The sequence below is a fragment of the Eutrigla gurnardus genome, assembly GCF_963514095.1.
Source record: "Eutrigla gurnardus genome assembly, chromosome: 5".
Classification (NCBI taxonomy): domain Eukaryota; kingdom Metazoa; phylum Chordata; class Actinopteri; order Perciformes; family Triglidae; genus Eutrigla; species Eutrigla gurnardus.
Window position 1 is genome coordinate 18,151,675 of NC_139919.1, and position 9,894 is coordinate 18,161,568.

General features: G+C 37.2%; 1 protein-coding gene across 1 annotated transcript; it reads left to right on the forward strand.

Annotated features, from left to right (window-relative positions):
- Positions 1 to 1,248: 1,248 nt before the first annotated feature.
- sash3 (SAM and SH3 domain containing 3) lies at positions 1,249 to 7,791 on the forward strand. The gene is made up of 8 exons (XM_084009963.1): positions 1,249 to 1,468; positions 3,277 to 3,366; positions 4,346 to 4,480; positions 5,065 to 5,197; positions 5,328 to 5,485; positions 5,875 to 6,087; positions 6,181 to 6,325; positions 7,025 to 7,791. The coding sequence occupies exons 1-8, from the start codon at positions 1,412 to 1,414 to the stop codon at positions 7,279 to 7,281; spliced, it is 1,188 nt and encodes a 395-aa protein (XP_083866089.1). The 5' UTR covers positions 1,249 to 1,411; the 3' UTR covers positions 7,282 to 7,791.
- Positions 7,792 to 9,894: the final 2,103 nt, after the last annotated feature.

The following is a 9,894-nucleotide window of genomic DNA, read 5'->3' on the forward strand; positions in this document are numbered from 1 at the left end:
GTGGTTTTCTACCCCACCAAAATAACAAGCTAAACTTGACTTCTACTTTACTTCCCTCCTGCTGCGACTGCCGGTGTTCTCCTCGTCCTTGTCTCGAGTGCAGACACATTTCTCTGACTCACTCTAGTCTGTCTTAATTGTCTGTTTTGTGATGTTTTTACAGTGGCCGCAAGTCAAAGTCAAAGTCAAAGTCAAATGCATTTATCTGCACAATATCATACACTGTTGTCATTCAAAGTGCTTTAAATAAAATAAAATAAATAAAATATATACAAAAATGAGTTAAATAAAACAATACTAATCATTTTAATAACAATAGTAATAAACAATAAAAACAATAACACAATATAAAATAACAAAATAAAACAATAACAATAGTAAAACAGCTTAAACATACAAAAACAAAGGTTCATGTAAGAAGAGAGTAATACAAAACTAAACAAGGACAATGTTGATTTAAAGCAATAGAAAATAAGTGGGTTTTCAATTTCTTTTTGAAAGAAGCTACAGGGGATTTAAGTTCTGTTGGTAGTTGGCTCCAACAGTGGACAGCAAAGTGGCTAAATGCCATTTCACCTTGCTTAGACTTGACAGCATGTGCCTTTGCCTCATATTGTATTAAGTACCTGATCTGCTGTTGTCATATGACCTCCTGTGCTGCAGCAGACTCCTCCGCTGCAGCTGCAAAGCCGCTCTTGAGTTTCTAAATAAGTCATCTTTAGCATTCTTTCACTTCCACACTTCAGGTGTGAAGACAAATCTGTGCTCATTTCAGAGTGTTGGCTAAACATCAAGCAGTAAAATAAAATAAAAACATTATAATATACAGAGCTGGTTGACGAATGAAGAGCTATTGTACTGCATGACAGAGATCTTGCTTTGCTTTTCACGTTGAACATTGTTGACAACTGATGTTTGTGAGAGACGCTGCAGCAAGAGAGCACTTTTAAGACATCTGCTCTTTATTGATCCTCCATATAGAGCTTTCATCTGACTGAGTGTTAATATAGATGTGAGTATCTGGGTCAATTAATGTATTAATTAATCAATTAATCACAACATTTAGCAAGATTTAGGAAGAATAATATCAACAGTTGTGATGAGGTTTTCATGTAGTGTGTGTCAGCTCTGCTTCCCACCATGCAGGGCTGAGAAATACATGTTATAACCAACTAGCTTGCAGTGTGTACACCACAGCGCCACAAACAGGGTTTGCCTCTCCAGCTTCTTCTCTGTGGCCTCGTCACTTCCTCTCTGCTCCTGCACTTTGCGCTCGGCTGCAGCGGAGCTCAGCTCTGCCTCATTTCGATCCGACAACGTAGGCAGCAGGGTGACACAAACCCTCACTGATTTAAGACCAGTGTACGCCACTTCACCCAAAGAGCACTCTGAAGGACCCCTGAAGGAGAAGATGTTGAGGCGAAGGCCTTCCAACGCCTCGGAGAAGGAGCAGGGGCAGAAGAAGAAGGTGAGTTTTTAGGTTATGAGTTTGTTCTGGAAAGTTTAAAGTGAATGTGCTCAAATCATTTTTTCTTTAATGAATGTAAATATAATAGGCTGTGATTTGTGAAGAGGTCTTCATCACATACTTCTAAACACTTGTTTAGTATTACAACAGCTGGTTCAGCTGTCTTTGTGTGCACATATTTTCAACACAGGATGTCTGCTCAGTTTAGTGCAAACCTTTGTGGTCGAGCTGAAAAAGCCCGCACACACACACACACACACACACACACACACACACACAAACACACACACACAAACACACACAGCTTAAAGCTCAGTAGCATCTTTATTTTCAAACTTTTTGAAGTGAATACTGTGTGGCCCCGGCATATTCTTTTAGAAAAGTAGAGTTCCTCTATTCTGTCAGGGGTGAATCATTGCTGCAGATGTAGTTTGAGTCATAACAGACTTGTTCGCTTCGGGTGCCTTCGTGGTATCCAGCAGCCACCGCCTACGCTCAACACCAGCACCCTCATTTTCCATCAACATCTCCTCTCACGTGGTTTATCTCACACCTCATCATTATACATCTCACCGTCTTCCTTCTCGGCATTCGTCTCCCAACATACACTTGTCACCCGCAGACCGGGGGGCATTGTGTACACCGAGTCACTGCTCAGCAGCAATGTAAGATTGGTGGACCTGAACGCCTCATGGCTTGTGGCAGACATTTAGCAGCAACGCTTGTTATGGTCTCATAATGATACAAATTATAAAGTTCCCTCGACTGTGCCGGTGGTTAAATTCTTCAGGTTAGACGTCTGCTTCAGTTGCTCAAGCTTTGCCCGTTTCCTGTGGTTTGGGTTGATAAGGATGAGCTGCGATATAATCGCACACAGACGCATGTGGTTGTGTGGAAAATTAGTCAAAACATTTCCACTAGAGCTGAAGGAAACTCTCAGATGTAAAAAATGATGCAAAAGAGCAACATCAAAAAAGAGCAAAATTTTTTAAGTCTTCATTTGAAACGTATGTAAGTGACATGAAGACTTGAGCCGAAAGGATCAGTCCTTTAAGTGACTCTTTGATTGGCAGACAATTACAGCAGCTATTCATCATTAAGTGATTAATCATTGAAATCACTTTTCAAGCATAAATGTCTCAAAATCCCCCCGTTCCACCTCCTCAATCATAATTAATTTCTGAAAACTGAATGAGTTGGTTGGTTGATTGGTGAGAGCAGTGTCTAATATTTCCTGACATTTTATTGACCAAATGCAATACCAGCAAATAACAAAAAAAAAAGGATTTTACAGAGTTTATTCTCATCTAGACACATGCATCTTCACACTGGCATTGAGTTTCATGATCAAACTGATCATCATCATCATCATTTTTAGTTTTTCTGTTGCGTGTCTTTGGTTTAATGATGATATATTAAAGGGACTCTCAGGAATCAAACATAATTTCCTTTTTGCTTCCTGTTAAACTGCTCGACTACAGTTCCAACATCCTTCAGATGCAGCTACAGTACCGTCTGCAACATGACCCAGATTCATGACTTCTTCGCTGGTAACTGAGCAGAGACATGGACAGTTGTTCCTTCTTTGAAAACCCCTCTGCAGATTAATTCTGGTCATACATATGTGAGGAGATAAGAATGCGTGCACAACGGTGAAAGGAGCGTTATCAGTGTGGCATTAGATTAAAAACCACCAAACAACCAACTGACGTCTCTGCACCTTTTTCTGGTGATGCCTTTTTGTTTACTGCTTTTTTTTTTTCTCATCATGATTTTCAAAATAAATGTCATTCTTTGTGCGTTTCCAGCTCACTCTGCAGAGGTCCAGCAGCTTCAAGGATTTTATGAAGCAGAAACCACCTGTTGCGTTGGAGAGGGAGTCAAGCTTGGAGGAGAATGTAAGCACACATCGAAACAGTCAAACACATCATCAGACGTACACCACTGTTTTAAAGGAAAGGCAGTTATCTTCTAAACTCTTTGTGATTTAAGTTCCCAAATTGCAGATATTGTATCACATTGTTCCTCATTCGTCGTGCTGTGACCGTTTCAGCCAGAACGTGAAGGACACGCAGAAATTGTTATCTGTTAGGGTCGTTACAGAAGTGCACACTTTGTGCTTCCTGATTCGACGCACCGTTGCACGTGTGGGCAAAAGTTTTAACACTGAAACGCTCACTTCCCAGTAAGACTCTGCGTGCCCAGAGTAGAGGTCGAACGGCTAAGGGTAGAAGTGTAAAAACAGAGAGGAAGTAAGAACGAGAAGCGCTGCTCAGAGCCCAGATGAATGCAGCATGCAGACAGGATGTCCGCTAGTCTCTCAAGCAGAGAGCCTCACTGTCAGACAGACGGTTGCAGAAGCAGCAACAACTGAACCGGGAGGTCTTCCCCCAGATAACTCAGACACTTTTTAATTCAGTATCATTAATGTTGATTTTCTATACCCAACTGTAACATTCCTCTCTGTCTCTGTGTGGGTATTTATTTATTTATTTGACAGTTAACCCTCTTCACTTTCATGCTAGATTGTGGGAGAAAGTCATGAACACAGTCCACAAGTGCATGAAAACCCTGAAAATGTTCGGTTTGACATTTTGGGAGAATTTGAGCGCATTACAATCCCACAAGAAGAAGAACTATAATATCATGGACATTCACTTTCATAAATCAATGTTTAAAAAGTTGTAACTCCTAGTCGCCTACCCACTAGGCCACTCCATGCCACAAGTTCTTGTTGACAACCTTTCGATCCTGCTTGAATATTTCTCTGCAGATGGAGTTATGACTGATAATGTTGTCAGGAGCTGAGCTTTAAAGCACTACTGCTTCTCCTGTCCACAGATAGTTGATGTTTTTTTTTTTTCACTTTCGTCTCAGTTGGCTGAGGGTGTAACAGCAGAGGAAGCAGTGAAAAGTGGCAGCAAACTGGGAAAGACATGGCGCAACGTCATCTCACGTACCATGACCCGAAAAACATCCAAGATGGTGCAGAAGGCTCTGGCTGAAGAAGGGGTAAAATCATGTTTAGAGTCACACATTCACAGCATTTAATCAGTAACAGTACAATTCAAAACTTATAGCATCTGTAATGATGAATAATGAAACTATAATAAGGATTGCTGATACAACAAAAACAACATGTTAACTTCCTTTACGTAGAACTGTTGTTGTTACAAAAGGGTTTACTTTGTCTCCATCTAGTGGACAAATGTATATACTGTGGCTTTTTAAAAGAAAAGCAGAAAGTCGTGTTGGAAAGTAACGAAGTACATTTACTGTAATGTTTTTGCTTTACTACAAATTAATTTAAAGAAATCAAAACGTAATTTTATTATATATATAATTTTATTATATATTACTAGCTAGTTTTTATATTCTAACTCATTTTTTTTCTTGGCAATCATTAATTATATATTTTACTTGATAACCTGTTACTACAGTTTGTCAGTTTTAGAGCTCCATATTAAACATGACATTAAAAAAATGATTTCTAAGAAAATCATCGTCATTATGTGACTTTCTGTCTCAGTTCAACATTATTAATTGAGCGGCCTGAAGGTGAATTGTCTGCTAAACTGCACTATTGATGTCTCCAGGCTGAGAGTGGTGAGGATATGTCTCCAGTCTCTCCTGGTTGGCCAGATCTGAGTGCAGGACAGAGGACGTCTGTGTGCTCCACAGGGTCCGAGGACACGACGTCCAGCCCCATCACCCGCCAGCTGTCAGGCAGTAAGTGTACATCTGCGTCCCTCTGGACCAGCACTGACGCTCTTCGATCCATGTGCAGATATTTGCAGTGTGTTGACAACCGGTGGACCTGGAGGTGAATCTGACCCTGCTTCTTATCTGTACACCTCAGGTAGTGACAGACAGAGCCTGGACAGTGGATACTGCCAGAGGGACAGCATGCGACTGGAGGAGAGCGGCGTCTCTTATACCGGGCCTTTCTGTGGTCGCGCTCTGGTCCACACTGACTTCATTCCCAGCCCCTATGACGTGGAGTCGCTCAAACTCCAAGTGAGTCTGATTTGGCCCTCGGACTCTTCTGTCGTCTCGACGAGTCGTCCTCTGGAGAGTTTGTTAACTGAGTGAAACAAGACGGCTGGATTCTTGTTCTTCAAAGCAGAGTTTGAACTACACGAGTCATTAGTGACTGTGCTGACAAAATAAGATAATCTATGTAGTGATTGTGGCAGTGCATTGCAAATTATACCAGGGTCCACAGTGAGAAAGTCTGTGAAATATCTGTTATTTAGTCCTGTATGCTTCTGCTCAACATATAAACATATACATAAACATATAAAGAGTGATTCGTGCTCTCAAGGCCTTCCTTCTTTCATCTTTATCTCCTCTTTGATGACATCATCGTGACTAAACCTCGCCCTCATGCATCCTCTCTCTTACAGAAAGGAGACATCATCCACATCATTGAGAAGCCTCCCGTAGGGACCTGGACAGGGAAGCTCAACAACAAAATGGGCTCCTTTAAGTTCATCTATGTCAACCTGCTGCCCGACGAGAGCCCCCCGACCAGGAGGAGACGCAGCAACAGCAAGAGGAGCGTATCCAAATCCAAACCCAAAACCCTGGAGGAGGTCCTGGACAACATCGGCCTCATTGTAAGACTCACAATGTTTGTCAGACTGCAGAAGGGCTACACCATAATCGGGGATGTCTGTCTAAATGTTTGCTTTTATGTGTTTGTGTTTCAGGAGCTGAGTTCTTTGCTGTCCATGCATGGTTTTCAAAACCTGGAGGACTTTGCAGGACTGAAGGAGTCTCACCTGAACGAGCTGAACATCACAGACCCGGACAAGCGCTCCAAGATCCTGAATGCCTGTGAACTGCTGAGAGACTGTAGGTGCACACACTGTAATAGTGCAATAATCTTTAACGATGATTCTGCAATATAAAACAACTCTAATCTGGAATTCCAATAATTCCAATAATGCAAATTTCAGAGTCACTTTGTAGCACTCAGAGTTCAGGTTTAGACGGCGTAAAAAAAATATGTCTTTGGGGATTTCTGAATGAAATCATGATATTCCTTCTCATTCAGCTTCATTATTAGCTGCATTTTATTTAGTCTCAGTTGCACAGCATTACACTCACAGTTTGAATCCTGCTCTGACCTGATATCTCAGCTCGTTTCTGATCCAGGCGAACCATTAACATACACCCTATTCAATAATAAAAGTACTTTGCTATAAATGCGTTGTATTGGAATGGGTTTTACAGTAAAGTCAAAAATCACAGAAGCAGCCAAAGACATCCAACCTGTTCAGGATTCAAATTAATTTAATTTATGAATGGAAAAAAATACAATTCCCAGTATCCTCTATAAACAATAAATTATTTGAGATTAAAAAAAAAATGACTCACAAATTAAAGATTGGTGCTTTTGTATTTGTTCACAGCTCACACAACCCGAATTTAACGTTTATCTTTGAAGCTTAATCAGATGAAAGGGCCTCTCATGAATCCAGAAGGGATTGTTTTTTTTAGTTCATTAAATTCACTGAGTTCATTAAAATGTGATTCCTTTGCCCCATGCAGCTGAAGACGAGTCAGAGCCAGACGAGGAGGACAGATCTGGGGAGGACGCCAAGGAGCCGAGGGATTCAGGCTGTTTTGAGAGCTCGGAGAACCTGGAGAGCGGACGAGAGGACCCAAAGACGGAGGAGGACCTCCAGGATGAAGCATCAGAGAAACAGACGGACCAGGAAGAAACCGAAAAACATGAGCAGCAAACGGAGCAGCTGGATGATCTGCAGGAGCAGCTGCAGGAGCTGAAGGTGGACGAGGGATCTTGAGCAGTGATGGATAAATACTTATATTAGTCCTTGTCCTTGTTTAATGGTGTGGTGCCATTAAAATGTCCCTTCACTTTAAGAACGGGCTGGTGATAGGAACACAATGTAATGTTCAAATACTTCATGAAGATGATGATGGTTTGCTTGCGCTGTTGAGCAAGCAGCAGTTTCTCTTCATCTGTCACAGCAGAGTACGCTGTTTAAACGCACATGATGTATTGTTCCTGTATGCTCTGCAGATATCATGTTAGGTGTTTGTTTTGGATTGGACAAACCATTTTAAAGTGTTCATTCTCTTCATTGTGACCCGGTTGTAAATGTTTTCATGTCATTCACACTTATATACAAATATGAATGTAAAGTATTTTTCATATAACTTGAATGTAGTAACTTTCAGTAGCTTGCTTTTACTCTTGTAATGAGGTACTTTTCATTGTTTTATGTCACGTTATGAGGAGTTGCTGTAAATAGAATTTTAATAAAACATTCACTGACATGTTGATAATATAACCTTTTGCTTACTACTGTTGGAGTTTAAAATGCTTTATCCTTAGCAAGTTAACCTAAAAATAGCAACTAAACGAATTAAGTAATATTTTAAAGCTATATAAATATTGTTATAGATGTCAAAAAAGTTATGAAAAAAGTCATGTCGAAAAAGTATGATGAAAAAGTCATAGTATATTATGTCCAAAAAGTATAATAAAAAAAGTCATAGTATAGTATGTCGGAAAAAGTTACGAAAAAAAGTTAAAATATAGAATGTCAAAAAAATGTATGAAAAAGTCCAAGTATAGTATGTAAAAAAAAGTTATGAAAAAAGTCATAGTATACTATGTCCAAAAAGTATAATAAAAAAGTCATAGTATAGTATGTCGGAAAAAGTTACGAAAAAAAGTTATAATATAGAATGTCAAAAAAATGTATGAAAAAGTCCAAGTATAGTATGTAAAAAAAAGTTATGAAAAAAGTCATAGTATACTATGTCCAAAAAGTATAATAAAAAAGTCATTGTATAGTATGTCGGAAAAAGTTACGAAAAAAAGTTATAATATAGAATGTCAAAAAAATGTATGAAAAAGTCCAAGTATAGTATGTAAAAAAAAGTTATGAAAAAAGTCATAGTATACTATGTCCAAAAAGTATAATAAAAAAGTAATTGTATAGTATGTCGGAAAAAGTTACGAAAAAAAGTTATAATATAGAATGTCAAAAAAATGTATGAAAAAGTCCAAGTATAGTATGTAAAAAAAAGTTATGAAAAAAGTCATAGTATACTATGTCCAAAAAGTATAATAAAAAAGTCATAGTATAGTATGTCGGAAAATGTTACGGAAAAAAGTTATAATATAGAATGTCGAAACAATTTATGAAATAGTCAAAGTATAGTATGTAAAAAAAAAAGTTACGAAAAAAAGTCATAGTATATTTCGGAAAAAGTTACGAAAAAATTGTCATAATATAGAATGTCGAAAAAATTTATGAAAAAGTCAAAGTATAGTATGACGGAAAAAGTTTTGAAAAAATAATGTTATAGAATTTCGAAAAAGTTATGAAAAAGTCATAGTATAATGTCGGAAAAAGTATGATGAAAAAAGGCATAGTATAGCATGTCGGAAAAAGTATGATTAAAAAAGTCATAGTATAGTATGTCGGGAAAAGTTACGAAAAAATTGTCATAATATAGAATGTCGAAAAAGTTTATGAAAAAGTCATAGTGTATATAGTATGTCAGAAAAGTTTTTTAAAAAATCACTATATTATGTCCAAAAAGTATAATAAAAAAAGTCATAGTATAGTATGTCGGAAAAAGTTACGAAAAAAAGTTAAAATATAGAATGTCAAAAAAATGTATGAAAAAGTCCAAGTATAGTATGTAAAAAAAAGTTATGAAAAAAGTCATAGTATACTATGTCCAAAAAGTATAATAAAAAAGTCATAGTATAGTATGTCGGAAAAAGTTACGAAAAAAAGTTATAATATAGAATGTCAAAAAAATGTATGAAAAAGTCCAAGTATAGTATGTAAAAAAAAGTTATGAAAAAAGTCATAGTATACTATGTCCAAAAAGTATAATAAAAAAGTCATAGTATAGTATGTCGGAAAATGTTACGAAAAAAAGTTATAATATAGAATGTCGAAAAAATTTATGAAATAGTCAAAGTATAGTATGTAAAAAAAAAAGTTACGAAAAAAAGTCATAGTATATTTCGGAAAAAGTTACGAAAAAATTGTCATAATATAGAATGTCGAAAAAATTTATGAAAAAGTCAAAGTATAGTATGACGGAAAAAGTTTTGAAAAAATAATGTTATAGAATTTCGAAAAAGTTATGAAAAAAGTCATAGTATAATGTCGGAAAAAGTATGATGAAAAAAGGCATAGTATAGCATGTCGGAAAAAGTATGATTAAAAAAGTCATAGTATAGTATGTCGGGAAAAGTTACGAAAAAATTGTCATAATATAGAATGTCGAAAAAGTTTATGAAAAAGTCATAGTGTATATAGTATGTCAGAAAAGTTTTTTAAAAAATCACTATATTATGTCCAAAAAGTATAATAAAAAAAGTCATAGTATAGTATGTCGGAAAAAGTTACGAAAAAAAGTTAAAA

What these genes read in the sequence shown, in the direction of transcription:
- sash3 (XM_084009963.1), top strand. Translation starts at nt 1,412, where the DNA reads ATGTTGAGGCGAAGGCCTTCCAACGCCTCGGAGAAGGAGCAGGGGCAG. An exon ending in TGGAGTCGCTCAAACTCCAA is followed by an intron (nt 5,486 to 5,874) that starts GTGAGTCTGATT and finishes TCTCTCTTACAG; the next exon opens with AAAGGAGACATCATCCACAT. An exon ending in TGGACAACATCGGCCTCATT is followed by an intron (nt 6,088 to 6,180) that starts GTAAGACTCACA and finishes TTTGTGTTTCAG; the next exon opens with GAGCTGAGTTCTTTGCTGTC.